Raw genomic sequence first — 26,692 nt, 5'->3', positions numbered from 1 at the left:
AGAAAAAAAGGCATATCTATAAAATATTATTTTCTTTAAGTTACAACCATACATATCTATATCGTTAGAAAGGTACACATTTATAGACCTTAGCATTGCCTTAAGTGTGCATGATCTTGTTTTGAAAGCGTGCATAATAAGTTATAATGTAACACATTCACATTTATAACTGTGATATGCAAATAAGAAAGTAGTGATCATATATAGACTTGTCCATGACATCAAAACAAACATGTTCAAGGCCTGATTGACATTTTCAAGGCCTGATTGCACCAGTGAAAAAATGAAAACCTTAAAATTGTATTTTACTTATAATTATTAGTATGTTTACATGAAAATCAAACTTGTGTTTTTGAATGACTTATTGATACAAATACAAATGTAGTATCTGAGTTTAAAAAATCAGTTTAATCAATTTAAATAATAATATTTTTCAATTATCTTAATAATTCTATTATAATAATAATACCAAAACATATCACAAACTCATTTATGTCAAGTAAACTCTCCCACCAAAACAACATAACGTCAATGTACAACATTGACATCATTTACTGTATTTTTAAACAATAATTGCCGAATTCGACCATACATTTAAATTGAAAAAATAATTGTAGAAAACACTTGTGAAAATTGTTTCTCCTACTTTTAGCATTGCACACAATACCTAAAGGTGGTAGAAAACCGATTGGTAAATAAATGGCCAATATTCATTGCCCTTAACCATTGAGATCTTTCCAGCAAGTTTATGTGCTCATTAATTATACAATTACTTATTTCAGACATCTGTTTCAAAGCAAAGTTCTGGATTTTTATGTTTCATTAAATCTTCTCAACAATGAGACATTTTCAAAGAAGATTCAGATTTCTTATATGAAAGAAAGAAATAAAATGCAATTCTATACTGCAAACAATCATATGTGTAAGATTTATAAAATTGTATATACATATAAAATATTATCAATGCATTCAAAGACAATGCAAGAGAAATATATAACCACTTAGCATATACAGTTATATTCTACATTGAGATAACATAATCAAACTTTTAATTATTCTACAATTGGAATAACATAATTATCAAAATCATTTAATTATTGTGGCGTCCAAATTTTGTTATGACATCAAATTTATTAAAGTGAATTTGGGTATCAAAAGAAGTATGAATTTACATAATAAAATTGAACATATTTCTTTAAATGTATTGAAACAGCTTATGTGTGCAAGTGATGTTATGACACGACAAATGTGTTATTATGTTTGTTTGTTTTTATTAAAATAAATCTTAGTTTTGAAATAAAATATTAAGTGTATTACATTTTTGAAATTATGTATTACAATGAAATTGGTCCCAAGTAAATGTTTGAACATTTCAAACCACAGATTTTTTTTCAAATGATTCTGTTAAGGATGAATGTAATATGAGTTCATAGATAGGCTTTATACTTCGCGTTAAGTTCAAGTTCTGGAAGTAAGAAAAGGTGAGGTGAGCTATAACTAAAAGGTGACATTTTATCAATTATCCACTTTACTGTCATTAAGAATGCATTATTTTTCGAAGACTCCCTACATGTGGATCAAACTGCTAAACAAATTATATATTTTGATATTAAATGAGGCAAATAAAACTGTGGGTATTTGTATAAATATCATTACTGATATGTACAAATAATTTGCATATTTTTTATGTTTGATAACCATTAGTTACTTGTTATATTTATTGTATAATTAATCTTTCAAATGTTCATTGTTTCAAATAATTTAAATAATAATACATCAATCTAGTTAACCTGACAATAACATAATTACATAATCATTAAGCAGTAACACAAACTTCAAGTTTCAATTCAGCCTATATTCATGTTTTCAGGAGACTTACAAACAATGATCCATTATGAATAAGCAAACTGTCACAGTTATTCGAATGGCCTATTTTTTCCTGGGCTTACTGGTTTACAAGTACAACAAGTGCAAAAAACTATAAGGCTAGCAACTGCCAACTGCTCTTGTTTTATTAACCCTTTACCACTTAGATACCTATTTTGATGCATTTGTGGTTTTAAACGTTTCCAACTTAAGATACTGATGAGCAGCAAACAGCATTAACCCTGTACAGTCTGTGAGTTACTCACAGGCTGTTCTGGATTAATGTTGTTTGCAAATAGCCATTTTCAGTTTGCCTCTAATGGGGGAAAAGGTTAATAAGAGGTCAGGGGGACAGAAAGGCCGTAGAAAGAATTTCATGACGAATAACCACACCAGTAATGTAGCTGTGGCTGAGAATCTAACCGATGGACCTCAGATTTGAAGTCCTGAACCCTCTAGTATCTGACCTAGCCAGCCCAATTTTCTGATATAATCAGTACCCAACTTCTGTGGGGACGTTCTGAAGTCACTTTTCAACGTCACACTTTAATGGTAGTATATGAAAATAAGCTTATAATTATCATCTGCTTAAATGGATACTTGAACTATTGTGTTTATCTTCTTTTCAAAACAACACTCAATATAGGTTTGATCTTATTTTATGAAAATATAGGTAACCGACTTAAATAAGACAAATATGTTAATTCAATTTTTTTTATCCGAAAGACAAAGAAAAAGCAATATTGTAATGCAATGACAGAAATGTAATTTCATGATGAAAGACCTGTGATATTGATGAAGCAAAAAAAATGACATTATAATTTGTATTCACAAGCTTTTCATATATTGCTTGTCAGATTTAGATTGGAGTTTATAAATTTGAATGACAAAACATTCCATGTAATTTAAATTACTATGACTTACATACTGTTGTAAACCTGTTTTCTTAAGAAGTTACATATGTCCATTTTATTCATTTATTTATTTTCTAAATGTATTTTCTTTTACTTATTTCAGAATTTAAGGAACAAAATGCACAAAGAAATTGATTTGTACACTCTACCATAATATTGCAGTCTTGAAGTATATTGTGACTCATATCTGCCCAGAAACATTGACGTACAACAGCTTGTGGAGAATAAATGACAGTGCTGTTTTTGTGCACTTTGAGTGGAAAATGTAGGCTTTAAGAGTGGCATCATGCACAAATGGGCTTATTCCATATGTGTCTTGTTCTGAGAAAACTGGGCTTAATTCATGTGCGTAAAGTGTCGTCCCAGATTAGCCTGTGCAGTCCGCACAGGGTAATCAGGGACGACACTTTACGCTTTAATGGTATTTTTAGTTTCAAGGAAGTCCCTCCTTACCGAAAATCAAGTTTAGGCGGAAAGTGTCGTCCCTGATTAGCCTGTGCGGACTTCACAGGCTAATCTAGGACGACACTTTACCTACTTGCATTATGACAAGCTTTCTGTCAGAACAAGACACATATATAGCCAGTGTAGCTCAAGCCCAGCCTGCACATGTGCAAAGTCTGGTCAGGAGCTTCTCTATCTGCTAATGAGACCACAAAACATACAGGATTTTAAGAGAACATGATAGCTTCTGACCAGACTGTCTGGATCAGTGCAGGCTGATGAGGAGCTACCCTGACTGAATATGGTTTAACCCATTTATGCCTAGTGGACTCTCCCATCCTGCAAAATTGGATCAATTTATTTCCAAAAGTAGGGATGTCTAGTATATTTATTTCTATATTTAGAATATTTCTTACAGAAATTCCTTTAAGCAAACAGCGCAGACCCAGATGAGATGTCGCATCATGCGCATCTCATCTGGGTCTACGCTGTTTGCCAAGGCCTTTTTTCTATACGGTAGGCATAAATGGGTTAAGATCCATTGGCTCATGACCCAAGTTTTAACCCTTTACCACTTAGATACGTATTTTGATGCATTTGTAATCCTATAGAAAGTTAAATTCAATCAAATACCTTTATAACAAGAGATTGCCAAGCAATATGGTCCCCTACCGGTGAAACTCCACCATTGTCAGATTTTTTTTATTTTTTTTATTTGTGCCATAGCAACCATAATTATTGACGTAGGAACAAAATGAAATGACGTGCATAATTTCCATATTGCCATCTATCCATATTTTAAGTTTCATGAAAAAATATGAAGAACTTTTAAAGTTATCTCAGGATCCAAAAAAGTGTAACGGACAGACTGACGGACAGACTGATAGACAGACTGACGGAGCGCAAACCATAAGACCCCTCCGGTTTCACCAGTAGGGGACAACTAAATTCAAGTTTCAAAGACTTCATTTCCAACCCTAAGATACTGATGAGCAGCAAACAGCATAAAACCTGAACAGACTGCGAGTTACTCACAGGCAGTTCTGGTTTTATGCCGATTGCAAAAGCCATTTTCGCAGTGCTTCTTATGGGGGAAAGTGTAAATGTTTCTCATGGGAATTTGAATAATTTTCCTTTGGTCACATTCCATGGAATGTTATTTAATATATCTGAAACTAACAAAAGTTTGAATGTTAAATGTTTTTTACTGACCTGTACATCATGTAAACTATCACTAGTAATGACATTGGTTTTAAATACGGACAACCAAACAGTAAATCATACAATTTAAAACAGGAATTAAATATATCCCTCCTACTCCAATTATCCCGATTTAGAAATACTTCAATTCCATTGATAACATACTGAATGATTCATCCAAGGCGATGAACTACACTGATATCCAAATTAAGGATACAATTTGTCAAAAATTAGCAGTACGCTCTTACGCGGATAATGAATAGGCCGATATATTGTAGCTATTGAACGGCTTTACTCGAGTTTCCAGTATTCTGTGTATTCAAACAAATAAAAACAGTTCATTTCTTAAAATCAAACATATAAAGAAGCAATTCTTTTATACGAATGAAACATGTCTGAAAGAAGCAACTCTTAACTAAACAAAAATAAAATTACAGGACACTTCAAAGTATTATTTTATAACTACTGTAAGGATGATCTAGATTTTGTTTAGTTCAATTACAGCTTCATTTGGGGAAAAATACTGATGCATACTGTGCTACAGTTTGTCTCTTTGTACCAAAGCAGGAACTAGCATTAACCCTTTGCATGCTGGGAAATTTATCGTCTGCTAAAATGTCGTCTGCTGAATTTCTAAAATCATCATTTTCTTTACTTTTTTTCAAAGAATACTATCAGAATAGCAAACAGTTTGGATCCTGATGAGACGCCACATTCAGTGGCGTCTCATCTGGATCCAAACTGTTTGCAAAGGCCTTCAAAATATGGTTCCAGCGCTCAAAGGGTTAAAGTGATATTATGCGCATTTTTCACTGTTGAATTGAGCTGAAAATAATGAACAGGTCAAGAGTTAGTTAAAATATGGTAACTGACCAATTATCTACAACTCATCTTGCTACCAGTTGTTTATAAAAAGTATAATTAATATTCGATATTTTACATGACTGTACAGTCCTCTAAGCCGAAATGATCTGTAAAACAAAATTGTGTCTTTGCATCTTATGAACGAATCTGCACAAAAACTAAACTTAGATTCATATCGTACATCGAATCATTTCTGTCATCAGTTGTCAAAACGAAAGTATGGTTTATATTCAAAGGCATTATTTTTCTCTTTCCATGATATTGTTTTAATATGTTGATGCTGCATTAACAAATATAAGTGTATATGAAGTGAAAACACCAAAAATAAACAACGATTGCGATAGACACCTATAAACATAGCTTATACTGTTAGATGCCCATAATATCACTTTAATTGATATACATTTTTTGCAGACATGGAATCAATTGGTACATATAAAATTCATTAATACAATGAACAACTTTTTTTTTATATTAGAAATCACATAATTCCTGTGAACAATTTTAAAATTTAACTTTTAACCCTTTGCATGCTGGGAAATTTGTTGTCTGCTAAAATGTTGTCTGCTTCATTTTTAAAATTAGCATTTTCTTTGATTTTTTTCAAAGAATACTATAAGAAAAGCAAACAGTTTGGATCCTGATGAGAGGCCACGTTCTGTGGCGTCTAATCTGGATCCAAACTGTTTGCAAAGGCCTTGAAAATTTGGTTCCAGCACTGAAAGAGTTCAAGAAAATGCTTACTGGTATGATCACCACTGTGCCCATGCAGTGCCAGCTGCCATTTTGGAATATTTTCATGCACGAAATTTCCGAATAAATATCTAAGAAAGAGAATAGCGCTAATCCGATCACGATTAATTCATTTGTCAATTTACAGCCTAATAGTTCCTTCGCGTTATATTGTTTCTTTTAATTTTTATTTCCCATGTGATGACACCATTTAAATTCTTCCATAATTCACTAAAAATTATGTTAAACTTGTCCCTTCAATTCCTCCACTAAGTCTCTTTTGCCTATAAACCATTAATATCTAACAAAAACCAATTAAAATTCTTCTGCCTTCTCGAATTTCACAAATTGACCTCACACAATGTGACATAATATAAATTTGGATTTAAATTCTGTTCTTCTATTATTTCAAATAATTTAACTATCGATTAACTCTTGAATCCAAAATTTCCTACAAGATAAATGCACCCAATATGGAGCAAACACTGATGAAATCAGTAAAGAATTATTAATATATCAACATCTTTATTTTCTTACAATTTGTGACATGATTGTAGGAAAATCCAATAAAAGAACAGAAATATCATATTCATAGATCAGGGTTATTATCACAAGCTTAGATTGAATGCTTCAAGATAGCCTGTTTTATCAAGGCAGGCCAGTAAATGTAAACAAGGTACATAATGCTGCCATTTGTAGTATAAATACTAGTATAAATAAAAGGGCTTAACTATAAAAAATGGTTACGCATGATGTAACATTTACCGTAAGCTATACATGGTAAAAACATGTATCAAAATGGGCATGAGAAGTTGTATTGAGAAGGACATGTTGCATACAAATTAAGGCCTAAATTATAGCATAATAACTGGGATAAAGGCATGTTTTGATAATTTACAACGTTTATTATTGTATGATATTCACATTATTTTCTTAAAGGGTCACAACACTTGTTCTCAGCCATAAAAAAATTACAGAGCTGGCAAACTTTATTAAGAATTTGTAATTCCTTGTACAGTACAGCGAACGCGGAACAAGCGTATTTCGCGATCCGCGGCATCAAGGCGCAACGAGTCGATGCCGAGTCGGCCGTTGAAGCCGCGTCAGTTTGAAGCGGCACGTCGCATTTCGCCGCGATGCTTCGCATCTGTCCACTGAGGCAAGAAGCGATCCGCGACATGACAGAGTCGATGCGCATCATAAAATAAAAATAATTTTAAAATGATAAGTGAGTCATTAAATTTTAAAAGAAAAATTATAATATCTAAAATCATAATTAATTTAATGTATCTATTACTGCAAACTTAATATTTTTCCCGTCGCTACTCATTACCTGATAGTCCTGAGAATGGAACGAAACATTTACAGTTGTGCGTAATTAATTCAATGATTATTTGTTACGGCGCATTATGTGTTGAATATATTTGAGGATGTGATATTATATAAGTAGTCTATAAAGCATCATATAAAAATCATATCCGCTGATTAAAACATGAAAATAATAAGTATGAAAGTAGCGTAAATCTAGGTTTCGACGCTGCACAAGTGTACATGTACATGTAGGTGTATATCTTTGTACGTATGTGGCGTATTTATGCCGCGAAAGTACGCGAGGTTAATACAGACTCGGTGATGTTGCGCGGATCGACGCCGCGTGAACACACGACGTGGCCGCCGAGTTCTAATTTTCTGGCCGTGGCGTGAGCGGGGATAATGTTTGTTCCGCGTTGGCTGTACTGTATTATGTTCATTTTTTATACCTAATTAAAACAGAATTTAATTACTATATATGTAGTTTGCTTGTTCATAAGTTTTTGCTGCTTTTTGTGTGTGTTTCTTTGTTTTTGTTTTGTATGGTTTATTGTGTGTGTGTAATATTTTTGCGTTTCCAGACCTATAGTCTTTAAGATAATCAACATGATTCCCCACTTGAACATTTACATATCGAGGAAAATCTTTTTTTGATAGCAATTAGATCAACCATTGTCAGTGTATTAAGGATTAAATTAATACATGCAAAGAATAACTTCATTAGTCATTGTTTGTACCATACATAGAGCTTTTTTCTATTTTAAGCCTACAATGCAACTTGAAGCCTACAAACAAAGAGTGCAGACCATGGACTAGCATTATAATAATAATTGGTCAATTAATTTAAATGCGATGATATAAATATTCTTCATAACAAATTATGTTCAGTCACACAATAAAACTAGGCGTTAACATTCTTGAGTTATCATCCGGAAACCATTTTACTATTTCGAGTCACTGTGACCTTTGACCTCGTGACCTGAAAATCAATAGGGGTCATCTGCCTGTCATAATCAATGTACCTATGAAGTTTCATGATCCTAGGCCTAAGCATTCTTGAGTTATCATCCGGAAACCATTTTACTATTTCCAGTCACTGTGACCTTGACCTTTGACCTAGTGACCTGAAAATCAATAGGGATCATCTGAAAGTCATTCAATATACCTATGAAGTTTCAAGATCCTAGGCCTAAGCGTTCTTGAGTTATCATCCGGAAACCATCTGGTGGACAGACCGACGGACGGACCGACATGTGCAAAACAATATACCCCCTCTGCTTTGAAGGGGGGCATAAATATGTTCATTAACACTGGCTGTTTAACAGTTTGGTATGGAAACACAGTCTAATAAAAAAATTATGGTGTGAATATTTCTTTATTTATGTTTTTTCTTATACATATTATTCACTCTTTAATAATTATGTTGTCGTCTATAAGAATGCTAAAATATAGCCCAGTTCAACAAGATATTGGCTCTGGAGACATCTGGGAATTGGAAAAGTTGTTAATCCAATGCAGGCATAAAATAATGTGTGGGCAAATAGTGTATCAAGTGCTAGAACAATATAAAATACTTCTAACTTGATGTAGAAACAAACAAAAGAAATTTATATTGATTTGAATGATAAAAGTATAAAGATGTTGCTATCAATTCTTACTGATTTTTTTTTTTTATTTTAAATTTGAAGGTAAAAATGACACAAGAAAGAGGTAGGTTGACATGAATTGACATGGGTGTTGGGGGTAAAGGGGGGTTGGGGACCAATGTGGGATGAGGATCACAGAAGGTGGGAAGGGGTCACAAAGTATGGTTGAGGGATCACAAAGTATGGTTGAGGGATCACAAAGTGTGGTTGAGGGATCACAAAGTATGGTTAAGTGATCATAAAGTGTGGTTGAGGGATCACAAAGTATAGTTAAGGCATCACAAAGTACGGTTCAGATCTGTTGGTCATCAACAAGAAATTGCACATTACAAACTGTTAAATAAGTACATTAAGACTTCATTAATTGCAAAAAACTGTGTTTTCCGGTTTTATGATAATTTAAAATGCCATCAGATAACTACCAAATGCTTCCCAAAAATGCTTATTAGGAGTTCTTATTAAACAAGAGGGCCTGAAAGGCCCAAAGTCGCTCACCTGAGATAACAAGATATTATTGGGACAAATCTTCTGACCAAGTTTCACGAAGATCGGAAAATAAATGTGGCCTCTAGAGTGTTAACAAGGTTTTACTATAGCCATATAAGGAAAAATGCCCCGCCCCTGGCAGCCATGTTTTTCAACCAACCGGCATCATTTTTTAACTCCTCCAAGTTATTATCAGGATGAAGCTTCTGACCACGTTTCATGAAGATCGGACATTAAATGTGGCCTCTAGGGTGTTAACAAGATTTTACTATAGCCATATAAGGAAAAATGCCCGGCCCCTTGGAAGCCATTTTTTTCAAGCAAACATAATTATTTTCTAACTCATCCAAGATATCATTGAGACCAATCTTCTGACCAAATTTCATGAAGATTGGACAATAAATGTGGCCTCTAGAGAGTGAACAAGGCAAATGTTGACATCGCACAACGGACAACTGACGACGAACAAAAGGCGATCACAAAAGCTCACCATGAGCACGTTGTGCTCAGGTGAGCTAAAAACAGACAGTTAACTTAATGACACCATCAGGGACATTGATTTAAACACATAATGTATTTAATTAAGAACGTAATTTAAAACTTCAACACAATATTTCCTACAATACAGCGATTAAGTTTTTTCTCGCAGCATACTTAAACAAATAAGTTTTGAAGAAAAACCAATTGGTTTGCAAAGGATAAATTAAAACATACTTATGTATGCATGCAGCAAACCACTTGATTAGCGTATCATTTTAGAAAAATGCCACGGCATTGCCATTCCATGGCTTGGATTGGTTGAAACATTATATAATTTTGTGATTGATTCATATAACAAACAAGAGATGTGTTTGTCAGAAACACAATGCCCCCTACTGGGCCGCTTTGATTTTCTTTTTTATATACCTTTAAAAAATATTACTTCCCTTGTAAAAATGATCTGTACCTGCCGATTGATAAATAGAAATTATCTCCTTTTAAAGCTTGCAACTTCCCTTGGATTTGTTTATTTTTACCTTTGACCTTGAAGGATAACCATGACCTTGACCTTTCACCACGCAAAAGGTGCAGATCCATGAGAAACACATGCATGCCAAATGTCAAGTTGCTATCTTCAATATTGCAAAAGTTATTTCCAATGTTAAAGTTTTCGGACAGACTGACGGACAGACAGTTCAAATGCTATATGCCACCCTACCGTGGGCATAAAAAATCTTAGCATGTAGAGGAACAATGGATAAATGATATATGAACCAAAGGTCATTGGAAAGAAAAAGAGGAGGTTGGGTGAAGAGGCCATTTATGAAGTATAATCAGACAAGGATTTCAAAATACATCAATAACACTCTCATGGAGAACTGGGGTAAAAACTACATGTAAGAAACTTCACACAAACCCAAAATGCAGATAAATGCAAGCAGCAATATTATGTCGAACATGTTGCAAACCGGACATAATTCACATTGTCATAAAGTACAACAGTAAACAACAGTAATGTATGTGCTTGGGTATTAAAACTTACACTCTTTATGAAAAAAAAAAGAGAAAAACTTATTAAATTAAATAATTTATGAAGTATAAAATATCATCATTACTTTTACTTAAAAACTGTATTTATCCTCAGATGTATAATGTAATTTGATGGTTCAATTAAGAAATAAACAAAGATAGAATACTTATAAACATTAATACCCAAATCGTTGTCAATTACCTTTAAATACATGTAGAAAAACAGTTAAGATGGAGTCACATATTTTTATTTTTTAGAAATTATTTTCAGAAAGAAATCAAAAGGTGTGTATGCTTTAACCAGCTTTGGTTTTGAGAAGTTTACAAATGAAACATAGACAGACATCATACACATGTATTATGGGGAGGGTTGTTAATAGAAAATAAAGTCAATTCACGTTGCTGCCATACTACATGTTGGAAAACACGCTTTTACCCCATATAAACTCAACCTTATATGGACTGGTCAGTTACTTTTCAAGCCACAAACAGAAATCAGTGGGGTACTAAAGATATTTTTTTTACTACATAATGATTGTAAACATTTTCTTCTACAAACAATAGAGTGCTAACATGACTACGTGTGGAGCTATCTACATAAATTATGGGTTATTTATGTTGTTTCAGTCTCATAATTGTCTCATAATAGGTCAAAAACATGCCTGCATTCAAAGTATATTACAGATGAAATATTAATTTAAAATCAAATGATTTTTATAACAAGACTATTGCCAAGCCATATTATGTCCCCTACCAGCTCCACCATTGCCAGAATTAAAAAAATTATTATTGCATTGCAACCTGAATTTTTTAAGTAGAAACAAAAAGAATGACGTGCATAATGTGCATTGTCATCTATCCATGTTTTAAGTTTCATGAAAAAATATGAAGAACTTTTAAAGTTATCACAGGATCCAGAAAAGTGTGACAGACAGACTTACAGACAGACAGACGCACAGAGCGCAAACCAGAAGTCCCCTCCGGTAGGTGACAATAAAAATGTTTAAATGACAATTTATTCTTTGATATCCATAATATTGATATTTGAAAGGAAAATTAGCAAGACATGTGCTTCGTCTCATATCTCTTTTTCACCCTATGAAATGTAAATTCATTCTTCAGGATTTTTATTTTATGCAGCATTGGGACAAATTATGATGTCATGTCCGATACAATTTCCCTAGAAAATTATATTAATATACAGTTGTGCTTGGGTTTTTAGCCAATTCAAATTGTTGTGATAATGTAAAGTCAAAACCTATTGCAAAAGCCTCTTTCAAAACCCTGTCCCATTATCCAAAACCCGAACAAAACCATAACACAAGGGAAAGAAACAATATTCCACGGGAAACTTAGTTTTCACAATATTTAAAGCAAACACAATTCAAATGAAATAATTTATAAAGTGAAAGAGTTGTGAACCGCTATTTTTATATTTATATGCATTAAACATACAGTAAAATATTGTTTGTTGCATAGGTGAGTTTTCTAATATAGTTTAATCAAAAGTGCTACCTTTTCTGTGGTTTTACATTTGCCTTATTTCTTGACTTTCATGACCAGCACATTCAAAATTCCCTATGATGCATTGCTTCTGCATCCATTTAATTAAGTAGAAGAACTTTTTTTGCAAAAAATGTACTTGTCGTTTTCTTTCTTTGCTTGAAAGCTTATTTATTTATTTATGCTCTAAATCTAGCCACTCCAAATGCATATCTATTTGTCTAACCTTACCTTAAAAAACTAGCACAAACTCAAAAATGCTTGACACACTGGGGTATACCAAACATAGAACCGCAAACTTAACAAACATACACAACTAACATCGTGCCAAGTGAAAAATTATAGCACCACATTGAAGCAAAACCATTACAACTGAAATCATTTCGTTTCAGAACTTGCAAATGGCTGAGGACTAAAGCATTGTTCTTTTTATATATTTATATATATTGAAAAAACTTCCATAAAATTTCAGAAATTCTCATTCTTTTAAGCTTTAAGAAAATTAGTTTATGCTTTTAGGCAGTTAATCACCTAATTCAAAGCTTGCTACAACACGACTTTTGACAGGTTTTGATTTTGATTGTTGCAATCTTTAACAAAATGAACCTGCATTAAATATCCAATACAAATTTGGTAAATAACTGAATGAATCAAAACCATAAATAAATAAACAGGGCAAACAAAATATACCTAATACGGTCAGCATAACAACTGGTGTCAAGGCTACCATTCACATTGCTAGGCAACAAACAGCGGGTCGCTAAGCAACGTGATTTCCAATGACCTTGACACATAAATCTATGAGTTTATATGGGGTAGATCACCTACCTACGTACCAGTGAATCCCAATCCTTTAGTAAAACAAGGAGCAGATGGTCAGAAAATAGTAGGTTTGATTCTTTTTTTAGTTTGTGTAAAAAAATGTGTAACAGGTAACTCTGCATTGTTTCTGGCACACACATGGGAAACAATTTGACTCCAAAATATTTTAACAGAGCCTTTGGGAGACAATTTATGAAAATGGACAAAAATAAATCATGAAAATGTTAATTTTAGAAATAAATTATTATCAGTTTAAAAATTATAGAAAACATTCTATCTTCTGTTTTTTGTTTTCTCTGCATTTTGATTTCTCTGATAAAAACAACAACAATATGGATCAAATGGAAAAAAACACTAGTCGAACAATACCACACACAGATAAGAGTTACCTGTTTCAAGAAAACACACACAAATTTGAAAACACAAACAAAACAATGCACACTATCAGTGCAGTATGGGCCTTTTTCTTCATCAAACAGGGATATTCAAACTGGGTCCAAACTTGGCATCATAATCACAGAATGATTAGTATAAAATATCATGCAGCAGGAATTGTGAATTTTCTTTATTCATTGAATACTGAGTGGGACTGTTCAATCAAATTATGTTTTGTCTATATCTTTCTGGCAAAATGTCAAATTTTAAATGTCGAATTCAATAATAAGGAGCCCACTTCCTATAAATATTTTTTTGAAATATTCATTGAAAAACAGAATAATCCAAGTAATTTCAAAGTCTATGACCTATCAAATAACTGTTAAAATTATTTAGCATGAGCTTTGCTCCAGGAAAACCAGGCTTAACGCAAGTGCATAAAGTGTTGTGCAAGATTAGTATGGGCAGAACACCCAGATTAACACTTACCACTTTGATATGTATTTTGATGCATTTGTTGTCTCTTAGAAAGCAACATTTAATTAAAGGCCTTTCTTACTAGATTCAAGTTTTAAAGGCTTCATTTCAAACCCTAAGGTACTGATGAGCAGCAAACAGCATTAAAACCTGAACAGACTGTGTGTTACTCGCAGGCTGTTCTGGTTTTATGCTGTTTGCCATTTTCACTTTGCTTCTAAGTGGGAAAGGGTTAATCAGGGATGCCATTGTTTTTCATTAATTTTGTGTTTAAAGGAAGTCTTTTGTTTACGAAAATCAAGAATAGGACCAAAGTGTCTTCCCTGATTAGCCTGTGAGGACTACCCATCTGGGACTACACTTTACTCAAATGAACTAAGCCCCATTTTCTTAGAGCGCCGCTCAGATTATACCTATGTTTCTGTTAGACAGGAGTTATTTCAAACCAATCTAAGACAAACTAGGTCATGAAATTCCATTCCTCAAGTTCCTCACAACAAGGTATACATGTGCAGAAAGAGGAAAACAAATATTACATGGAATATCAAAGTTTTCTTTAAGTTAATGCACACATGGGGTTGGGGTGTCAAAAGAATTTGACATTTATTCCTGAAAGTTCAACAAGCAGGCAACACCACAATACATCAACAATAGGAACATTTGCGTTTACATAGACATCAAACAACAGAAAATCCTGAATTGTGTACAAAAATGATTGAAAGAACAGGAAGTCTTGAATTTAGAAAATATTTATAAAAAAAACATGATGGGCAATGAGTGTGAAACAATTTGTCATTAACCCATTTAAGCAGAGTGGACTCTCCCATCGTTCTAAATTGGATCAATTTGTTTCCAAAATTAGGGATGTCTAGTATATTTATTTCTATATTCAGAATATTTCTTACAGAAATTCCTTTAAGCAAACAGTGCAGACCCTGATGAGACGCCGCATCATGCGGCGTCTCATCTGGGTCTACGCTGTACGCCAAGGCCTTTTTTCTAGACGCTAGGCATTAATGGGTTAAATGTGTTGACAAACAGGATATACGGAGGATATGGGTAAGTTTCATCAGATTATTGAATTCACAAGTGATCAGAAAAAATATATTTTCACAAGAACTTCTATGATCTTGAGGGGATTCAAAAGCACGTATCTAGCAAAACTAGCAAATGGTCTTTATGTTATGCTTTTACACGGTTACTTCACATTTTGAAAGAGTTTACATAGATAATTGTGCAGGAATAATGAAGTCATGTTATTAAATCACAAGTCATTTGACCATAAAACATTGAAAAGCGTCTAGAATTTTCTCTGTTATTTCTCACAGTTTGAATCAGTCAAATTAGAGTTTTTTAATTACCAATATTTCCCTATAAACCATAGAAAAGCATGAAATAGAACAGTTTCACACTCAGCTCATGATGAATACATCTATGCTACGAAATACGGTTAATGTTAACCTACCTCGATTAAGGGGGATTAAAAGTTGGTACTTGTTAATTTTATTGGGGTCTTTCCATTTAAATAAAATACAGTGAGCATGGCTACAGCAGAGTTTAAATGTAAGCAGCAATAAGAGGACTAGAAATTGTCTAACAACATGTACCAGATAAATAATCTAACGTTTGCTTTGTTTAAAGTGCCTGTAACCCTATTGTTTGAAGCCAGCCAAGACGTTAAAATATATCCAGATATATATTCAAATTATTATTTTTCTGTACAAAAGAACAAGAACAGTCTGGTTAAATTTGAGAGATTTCATGTAAAATACAGCCACATTCCAAAACTAAAGTTTTGTATATGCAACATTAGAGTTAACAATTTGTCAGTTGCAAGTGTCTACATTTACATAATTTCAAAATATCGTAATAATACATTATAGTTGTAGGCGTAATTCTTTTTTTCTTCTTCAGTTATTATTCTTATAATTTCTTGTTTACATATACCATCTCAACAGCAACCACTTTTTTCATAGGCATATTTTTTTCCATTTTTTTTTACATTAGATTTAAACGAATGTTCTTACATATCAAAATATGCAGAGCTTTTTTTCACCATCCATTAATTTTCTTTCAAAGCAAAGTCAGATTTCTTATCTGGATACATGTTTTATACATCCATGATTGTACATTTAACATAGATTGGAAGGTTAAAAAATCTACCTATTTTTTAATAAGCTATGTCACCTTAAGATGAATATTAAATTTGAGAGAAAAAACAACACAAACATCAAAAAAAGCTTAAGATACATTTAAACACATACAAATATTGCCGCTGCCTAAGCGAATTGGTAACAAGAGAGGTGTAATAAATGGGTGTGTAATCATTCAGTAAAAAATTAGTATCATAGAAAAAAAGAAGGGAGGGGATCTAGCCGAAAATGTGATTGCGAAAGGGCCGTGCACAGGAATGAGGACTTACACAGATCCATGGATGCTTCAGTGCCTCTTGAGCGGTGATTCGCTTGGAAGGATTCACGGTAAGCATGCTGTTGATAAGGTTCTTCGCTTCCGGCGTAACGGTGTCCCATTCTGGTGACGGGTACTGTAAAGGGGAACATAGATTGTGTATTTAGCTAGCACAATCATTTTAGAGTTTTCATCAAGTATTCCTGGTCTTAAAAAAGGCAAGAAGGGGGCATGGAAGGTAAATTATAGGGACTTTTGAAACTTAAAAACTGTCATTAAATATTTCAAATAACAGAACTATAATATTTTGAATAATCAAAAACACAAAAATTGTAATATAGAGAAAAAAAAAAATTAAGTTGTCGTCACTATTTGTTTTTAGAAAGAAATGTCTAACTCATTACCACTGGGCCATTAAGGCTTCAGAATATACCACTGGGCCATTAAGCCATTATAATATAACACTGGGCCATTAAGGCTTTAGAATATAACACTGAGCCATTAAGGCTTTAGAATATACCAATGGACAATTAAGGCTTTAGAATATAGCACTGGGCCATTAATGTTTTAGAATATACCACTGGGCCGTCAAGGCTTTATAATATACCACTGGGCCATTAAGGCTTTAGGATATACCACTGGGCCATTAAGGCTTTAGAATATAGCACTGGGCCATTAATGTTTTAGAATATACCACTGGGCCGTCAAGGTTTTATAATATACCACTGGGCCATTAAGGCTTTAGGATATACCACTGGGCCATTAAGGCTTTAGAATATACAACTAGGCCATTAAGGTTTTAGAATATACCACTGGGCCATTTAGGCTTTAGAATATAGCACTGGGACATTAATGCTCTAAAATACAACACTGTGCCATTCAGGCTTTAGAATATAGCACTTGGTCATAACAGCTTTAGAATATACCCCTGGGCCATTAAGGCTTTAGAATATACCACTGGGCCATTAAAAGAATAAACCACTTGGCCATTATGGCTTTAGAATATACCACTAGGCCATTAAGGCTTTAGAAGATACCACTGGGCCATTAAGGCTTTAGAATATAACACTAAGCCATTAAGGCTTTAGAATATAACACTGGGCCATTAGTGCTTTAGAATATACCACTGGGCCATTGAGGCTGTAGAATATACCACTGGGCCATTGAGGCTGTAGAATATACCACTGGGCCATTGAGGCTTTACAATATACCACCGGACCATTAACCCTCACTGTGCTATATATATAACTGATAAGAATCTCTGCTGGTACTGAATAAATTGAGACTGATTCCAAATTTGATAGGTATATGACTAAGACACAAATTTCCAACATATTTTGAAGAAATAAGTCCATATAACCTATATGATTCTTAATCAGCAATGAATGGCCTACACTTTGATGTTAATTACATTGGGATATTTTGCTTGTATAACCCGTGCAGGTGTGCAAAAGGTGTGAAAAATAGGGAAAAACATAAACATTTCCAATATTTTATTCTTTGATAATTATTTTTACATTTTAACTACATTTTTAGACAGCAAAAACATAATATAATTATTATTACAAATATTTTTCACAAAAATGTGCATTTGAACACTGAAATAAAACAAATAACAAGGTATGTTTACAGGTACATACATTTTCCAAATATCAACAGTTTGCACTCTATAACTGTAGTAGACAAAAACATTTAAGCTGACTTAAATTTAATAAAAATGATTTATATATTGAACTATTTATCAAAAGTACAATAATATAAAAGAGTTTTTAGCTTTTTTTAGGTGTAATGTAATGGTTAGCTTTTACAGGTGTTAGCTAATTACAGGTGTGAAAACACAACTTTATATTCTTCCAGTTCTTCTGTAACAGTAAGTGATAATTGTTACAATGTTGTTACAATTTGTTCACATCAATTAATCACTTTTATTTTCATGTAAGTGGTAGTTTACCAGAGTATGGTATCTTTCCAAGCAAGGTACCACACACAAAGGTTTCTCACACTCCTTGCACCAGTACCTCGTTTTGCGACATTTTCTGGATTTTCCTGGAGCATGACGCTTCCCACTGTTTGGGTTGCAAACGATGCATTTTCTTGTGGGATTTTTAACCTTTGCATCCTCTTTTGCTGGGATGAGGTCAGGGAAATGGCGTTTGATGAGGCGCTTCTCCTGATCACAATGGATGGATGGACGTCCACATGGTACCTTCACCATCTCATGGCTAGCCATCAACTGCTTTGCCAGCTAAAGTCGAACTTGTAATGTGTCAGTGGTCTTCCTTCATGTTTCTTGATGTACAAGATGTAGGCATTTGTCACTGCAAGGTTGATAATGTGAAAGAACAGCTTTAGCCACAATTTGTTCGTTTTCCTCGAGAAGCTGTAGTATTTCCCGAGCTGGTCAGAACGGTCCACTCCACCCATGTGCCTGTTGTAGTCAAGAATACACAGGGGTTTTACAACTGGATCACCACTAGTATGGTCAGTTTTTGTAGTAACAACAATTGTATGATTGTGTTTAGTTGATAACATACAAACGTCCCTCTTGTCTGTCCATTTCATGGCCAACAGATTGTCACGTTGCCTGAATATAACGTCACCGCGTTTTGTTTTTTGTTTCAGTGCAACCGGCACTTTACGACGATTCAGACGGACAGTTCCAACTGCTACTGTGTTTTCAGCAAACAATCGGTCAAACAGTACTGGTGATGTGTAGAAATTGTCTACATACAGGCAGTATCCATGGTTGAGTAGACTTGACCTGCCTAACAGTCCCATCACAACGCCATAGGAATGACCCAACTGGACTTCGCCAATTTCAGCATTAGTATCAGGGTCAAAGTCTGCACCAGTGTAGACGTTAAAGTCGCACACAAAGCCAGACTTACTTCGCTTACAATGTATACTTTCATACCAAACTTGTCCGGCTTGTTAGATATGTACTGCTTGAACCGCAGACGTCCTCTCCATGGAACCATTCCCTCGTCAATGGGGATGTTTTGGTCCGGAGTATAGGTGTTGCAGAACCGAGCCGAAACCACATCATAAATAGGTTTCACCTGAAATAACACAATAATGTAATAAAAGTAATAATACTGAAATACAGAAATGTTTACCTCCAAGAGAATAAATTTCTGTTCCTAACAGATTTTTATTTATTGTGGCATGTTTGATGAAATAATTTGACAAGAGTGGACATGTAATTTTGGTTTACAATGTTATTTCTTTTCACTGACTGCATGTGTTACAACAATGTATACTTTTAATCCATATTTATAAGTTTCACTACATCATAAATAAATATTTCTTGTGAAGCCATAAAGGCTTGTGTTACTTGTGATTTTCAAGTGTTTGTTATTCACTTCATACCTTGTACAGAGGATTGAACCCATCGTCATGTCTAGTGGGAGCAGTAGAGTTGTCCGATTGAACCCATGTCATGTCTAGTGGGAGCAGTAGAGTTGTCCGACAGGTGAAGGAATGAGAGTATGGGCATGTCTAGTGGGAGCAGTGGAGTTGTCCGACAGGTGAAGGAATGAGAGTATGGGCATGTCTAGTGGGAGCAGTGGAGTTGTCCGACAGGTGAAGGAATGAGAGTATGGTCATGTCTAGTGGGAGCAGTAGAGTTGTCCGACAGGTGAAGGAATGAGAGTATGGGCATGTCTAGTGGGAGCAGTGGAGTTGTCCGACAGGTGAAGGAATGAGAGTATGGTCATGTCTAGTGGGAGCAGTAGAGTTGTCCGACAGGTGAAGGAATGAGAGTATGGGCATAAAACGATCCCTTGTCATTTGTGTTCCATAGATTGGAGTACTTTCATGTTTGTCAGTAGACCAATATGCACTTATTGTGTGCTTTTCCACAAGGCCCATCAAGATGGTAATGCCCAAGAATTTTGCGATTTCGTTTCCACTGGCGTCTACCCATGAGTTCATATGTGAGTAACGGGAGTGGACCTTCTGTGCTCGTTTCTGGGAGAAATAGCAATTTGTCTCAAAAGCTATATTGTCCATATCTGTATCATTTAGAAACAAATTGAAATACTCCAACGGAGTTGCATTGTGCTCCATTTCAACTGTCAAACCACTCTCGCCAGTGATTGGCGGAACGAGTGGCTCCCTCACTTCGCGAGACCAATTCAACTGCAAGTCGCTCGGATAGTCCCTATTGTTTTCAAAATTGTCCGCTTCAAATTCAGTACACTTTCTTTCAACCAAATCTGATTCTTCAAAACCTTCGAATTCGCCCTCAGAATCCGAATTTCCGAAGTACGTATCAATGGAATTTTCATGCTCTGCCATCTCTTTCAACTTTGTTTTGCCAATTCCTTTGTTCAATCTCTTTTTCAAATTTCTTGCGCAAATCCGGAATTTTGTTACTATTTTTAGGTAATTGCATCATTTATTCATATTTTCATTGGTTAACATTTATATATTGATGACGTTGACGGAAACCCTGAAAACTTCAACGAATCAAAGCATCACTATCAAAAATGAGTTAACTCGGTTCCCGTCAGATACGATGCTTACTACGGAACTGAGTTATCTTGGTTCCCGCGGATTGAGGGTTAAGGCTTTAGAATATACCACTGGACCATTAAGGCTTTAGAATATACCACTGGACCATTAAGGCTTTAGGATATACCACTGGACCATTAAGGCTTTAGGATATACCACTGGGCCATTGTGGCTTTAGAATATACCACTGGGCCATTGTGGCTTTATAATATACCACTGGGTCATTAAGGCTTTAGGATAAACCACTTGGCCATTGAGGCTTTAGACTATAGCACTGGGTCATTAAGGCTTTAGAATATAGCACTGGGCCATAAAGGCTTTAAAATATAGCACTGGGCCATAAAGGCTTTAGAATAAACCACTGGGCCATTGATGCTTTAGAATATACCACTGGGAAAATAATGCTCTAGAATATACCATTGGGAAATTAATGCTTTAGAATATACCATGGTTATTCGCGACACTGGGAAATTAATGCTTTAGAATATACCATTGGGAAATTAATGCCTTAGTATATACCACTGGGTCATTATTGCTTTAGAATATACCACTGGACCATTGAGGCCTCACAATATACCACTTTGCCTACTCACGTCATATGCCCCGACTTTGATCTGAGCGTACAAGCGATGCTGGTCCTCATCCCAGAATGGTGGGTAGCCGACCAACAGTATATATAATATCACACCTGAAACAGTATAATATAATATCACACCTGTTACAGTATTATAAAATATCACACTTGAAACAGGATATAACATTTCACACCTAAAACAGCAATGTTGTCCATCTGAGCCCATATACACAAGCTTGATCGGGTAATTCCTTGAAATTCCTTAAATACACAAAACTCCCTTAAGTCTCTGGCTTTTCTTGTTCAGGTCTTTAGATATTAAAAATTAAAAAAAAGAGTTAATATTGATTATATAATTAATATTGTATATTTGTGGAAGCTTTGAATTTTTTTATGAATATGATTCTTAAAATTTCCCTGAAAAACAACTTCAGTAAAGACTGGTGTAAGAAACTTTTTGAAAACCAGATATGAATCTTATAACCAAGGCCAAAACAAAACATTAAGTCTCAAATGAGTAATAAAAGGTTTATGATTCATTTATTTAAATGCATTTCTTTTTAGAGGACCTTTAAGCCATAAACATGAAACAAATTGCAAACATTAGAATAGAAAATACTACTCATTCATAAATAAAAAACACTCTGCTTATATTTTTTAAGAATCATAAATTACAGTTCTTTGTTTCCTTTGTGTCAAACAACATCCATATTGTCAAACAATATCCAAATTAAGTTCTACAAAACAAATGGCATGACCAAAATGAACAAAAGTTATTTGGTGATATTGTTTCTACCAAAGAGATACATCAGTTTAAAGGGACTGTCGACCACGAATGACGAAAAAAGAAAAGTTCTAAAATACAGTATTTTTTTGCAATTATTAGTTTATATTGATTAAAATATCACAACTGGTATATTACATTACTTGAAAAAATTCATATTTTCAGTATATTCGGTAATAAAATTTTGCGATGTGAAATCGAAAGTACATCGCAAAAATAGGTGACAAAACGATATACACACTATAAATAATGCAGGTAGATTGATCATCTTATATATAAAATATATACAATTCACTACGCATGCACAATTTGCACTACTGGGTTTACCACGTGACGATGATGATCAATCTACTGACTTAATTTATAGTTAACTGGTAGTTACCTGGTAGACATAACCAGTAAAATTTATTACCGAATATACTGAAAATATGAAAACTTAGCAACTTTTTTCAAGTAATGTAATATACCAGTCGTGATATTTTAATCAATATAAACTAATAATTGTAAAAAATACAGTATTTTAGAACTTTTCTTTTCATTTTTGAACTCGTCCAAGATATTATTGGGATGAATCTTCTGACCAGGTTTCATGAAGATCAGACAATAAATGTGGCCTCTAGAGTGTTAACAAGATTTTACTATAGCCATATACAGCCATATAAGGAAAAATGCTCTGCCCCTTGGCAGCCATGTTTTTCAAGCAAGCATGACCATTTTCAAACTCATCTAAGATATTAATGAGACCAATCATCTGACCAAATTTCATGAAGATTGGACAATAAATGTGGCCTCTAGAGTGTTAACAATGCAAATGTTGACGACCCACGACGGACAAAAGGCGATCACAAAAGCTCACCATGACCACATTGTGCTCAGGTGAGCTAATTAAAAGAAGGAGAGGTCAGCCTTGTTTACACAAATAAAATGAAATAAAACAAGAGACTCTTAAATGGTTTACCACATGCCCAAACGTCCACTGGTTTCCCATACGGATCTTTGCGTAGAACCTCCGGCGAAAGGTATCCCGGAGTGCCCGCAAACCCTGGAGATACAGGAAACTTATATATGAGCGTTGAGCTGGTCATAGGAGTAACTAATACCTCATAAAGCTGTGCAAACATTAAGCAAATTTTCCGAACTGCAAAAGGTAAATTAAAATGAGCACTTGTGAATTTTTAATTGAATGCCTGTGGTAAAAACAGCGATATATTGATGTTGCATGTTCAATTTTAACCAAAAATCTAAGTTCAAGGGCATAATTCTGCTAAATTGCAGGTCAGAGTTATGGAACTGGAAGTGACCTCAAAAAATGACCTCCAACCCATGTTTGCGAAGTTTCAATTAGATACCTGTAGTACCATCAGTGATATGAAGCTATTGAGTGTTAACCTTAACCAGAGCAAAACTAAGGATGAGTTGTATAGCTGAACTATTTGTTGAATCATTGAGCTAAAAGTTGGATGCAAACAGAGTTTTCAGAGTCAAGGTCATTTAATTATAACATAACCTATTATTGAAATTACTAGTAAAAGGATGCCCAATTATTACTTATTAACTCTTTCAGTGCTGGAACCGAAATTTGAAGGCCTTTGCAAACAGTTTGGATCCAGATGAGACGCCACAGAACATGGTGTCTCATCAGGATCCAAACTGTTTGCTATTCTGATAGTATTCTTTGAAAAAAAATTGAAGAAAATGCTAATTTTAGAAATTCAGCAGACGACATTTTAGCAGACGACAAATTTCCCAGCCAATGTCTGCTAAGCATGCACAAGAAAAGTATGTTAACCCACCGCCTTAGTTTGTCTGTTAAAACTGTTAAAAACTAAACGGAATTCAGACGATTGAATGAAGAATGAGAGTGACGTATCAAGGCTATTTACCAAACCATGCCTGCTGGTCACCCTGAACTTCTATGGCCAGACCAAAGTCTGCTAACTTCACAGCAGCCCCTTTTGCTTTACTGGCTAACAGCAAATTCTCCGGCTGAAACAGAGTTGTACTTATTTATTAATTTATTCATAATTTTTATTTTTTAGTCACATAATAACAAATGTTATATGATGACTTTCGCATAAAGGACTATAAGGAAATTCTCTGGCTAAAACAGAGTAGTAATTTATTAATTAATTCATAATCATCATGTTTGAGTAACATAATAACAAATGCTATTTGCTGACTTTCGCTTAATGGAGTATGAGGAAATTCTCTGGCTGCAATAGAGTAATCATAGTTATTTATAGTTTTGATGATGTAAAGTATTATTATATTAATACTGTCTATTCTATTATTAATTCTAATCTATTAATAGCATTTATAATATACATTTTTTTTTCAAATTCTAACATGACAGTAGCTTAACTGACTCGAAGCCAAATCATGATTTATTACCAAGAAGTGTGAGTATAACATTCTCACATGATATGCACTGATCTTTCAAAATGCTACTCTCAGTGCTTGTCATCCAATACATTACTTACTCAGTGTGATGCATGGCCATTGAGCAACCAGCCTTCCTGGGGCTTACTCCCTTACAGTTAATTCCTATTTATCAGAACTCAAATGATTGCAAAATTAGCCTGCTCAAAGACAGGCAACTCTCAGTAAACCACAACATACATCAACAAGAGTATTCTCCCCTGCTCAATTTACTTCCCACTTGACTAGTGTTTAGTCTGTTTCTTCTTCAGAGAGACAAGTATATTATAACATAAATAAACTTTTATCAAACTTTGAAATACAGTTGCTACTTGAAAAATAGTTTAAGATCATTTAAATGACAGGGCTCTAGATCGTTCCAAGACCATTGTTAGTCTACATTTTGCCAGTTACCCAATTGATGTTGATGAATACCAGAGTCTTCAGACATTTTTGCGTGTAAGTCTACCAAAATATTTCTTGAGATAATTGTCAAAGCGGGCATTTAAATGTTAATGAAGACAGCCAGAAAAGGCTGGCAGCTTTTTTTCTGCATTCAATTATTTTGTTTTTTTTTAACTTGTAAAGATTCCAAACTTTGTGGATTGTGCAACAGTTCAAGAATCATTTATTGAAACAAGAGATATCAACAAATACTGAAAAAATATAGACTTGGCATCTTTAAAACACACTGTCTTTGAGAATAATAAATCATTCAATATTATTTGTAACACAATTTTGATCCTAAATTGTCTTTGAATGTTAAACAGTCGAAAAGTCTTATTTAATGTATTCAGATAAAATCTTTTTAATTTTTAAAACTTAGAGAGGGGCATATATGTTGACATCTGAATTTATTTATCTGCCAAGTAAGACAAAATCATTATACATTTCATATAATATAGGAAATTTGCAGTGGCAGTAGATTTAATGAGAGCAATTTTTTATCAATGCATTTTTATGGACATCGGAGCTCCAGATAAGGTTTTGTGAAATTCTTAAATTACTACCAGATTTTCAAAAAGAATTCTTAACTCTGAAATTTTATTCTTAACGTTACTACTAAGTTTTGGAAATAATTCTTATTTTTTCTAAATGAGCTAAAAATAAATAATTATGGTTATTTTTCATGCAAAAAAAAATCAAAATAAACATACTAGCAACTTTATTTATACGAGTTCAACAGTGTCTTTTCAGTATTATACAATTTTATTTTTCAAATACCTTCATTGGCCCAGACTGTGGTTAGATTGCATGTATAAGATGAATTTTTACATATTTCACAATTAAATCTTTTCAACGATTAGCCACGGGACTTGTCCCTTCCACTCGTTCAATGTTTTTCTTTTGTTTAAGTTTGGACCCGTCTTGTCGCGTTTTTGTTTAGCTTTTCCGACTGTGTCGGCAACTGAACATACAACATCGTATAAGATATTTTCTATAATGTCTTTCTAAACATTTAACTTCAGCTCACTTTGCGTACAATATGTTAAAAGTGTGTTTTTGGACTCTTTGCAGTTTTTTAGGACGCTCTCTGGGCGCCGCCGTTGTTTTTTTGACAGATAGACTGTAAACGCCGCTTTTATTGGAAAAAATGCGCTTTGTTTAACAAACCCGATAACCATTCTATATAAGCATCGCAAAGATCTTTAATACGCGAAAAGAACTCAATAAAAATCGATGACCTTGACCTTGTGAAGGATGACCTTGACCTTTCACCACTCAAATGAGATACACATGCATGCCAAATATCAAGTTGCTATATTCAATAATGCAAAAGTATTCATAAAATAAGTGATTTGGGCCACATATATTTGACCTCTGACCTTGAAGGATGACCTTG

General features: G+C 34.0%; 1 protein-coding gene across 21 annotated transcripts in view; it reads right to left on the bottom strand.

Annotated features, from left to right (window-relative positions):
* The window catches only part of LOC127869086 (calcium/calmodulin-dependent protein kinase type II delta chain-like), a 211,181-nt gene that overhangs the window by 57,599 nt on the left and 126,890 nt on the right, over nt 1-26,692 (bottom strand). For all 21 annotated transcript variants that reach the window (XM_052411379.1, XM_052411382.1, XM_052411392.1 and 18 more), the window contains 4 exons: nt 24,315-24,417; nt 23,390-23,473; nt 21,667-21,761; nt 16,572-16,694 (listed from right to left, as the gene is read on the bottom strand). In XM_052411379.1, the coding sequence (XP_052267339.1) occupies nt 16,572-16,694; nt 21,667-21,761; nt 23,390-23,473; nt 24,315-24,417 (405 nt within the window). The remainder of the gene's footprint in view (nt 1-16,571; nt 16,695-21,666; nt 21,762-23,389; nt 23,474-24,314; nt 24,418-26,692) is intronic.

This window comes from Dreissena polymorpha, chromosome 2 (genome assembly GCF_020536995.1).
Source record: "Dreissena polymorpha isolate Duluth1 chromosome 2, UMN_Dpol_1.0, whole genome shotgun sequence".
In the NCBI taxonomy this organism is placed as follows: Eukaryota; Metazoa; Mollusca; class Bivalvia; order Myida; family Dreissenidae; genus Dreissena; species Dreissena polymorpha.
Note: the sequence above shows the minus strand (reverse complement) of the source record. Positions and strands in the feature narration are given on the sequence as shown.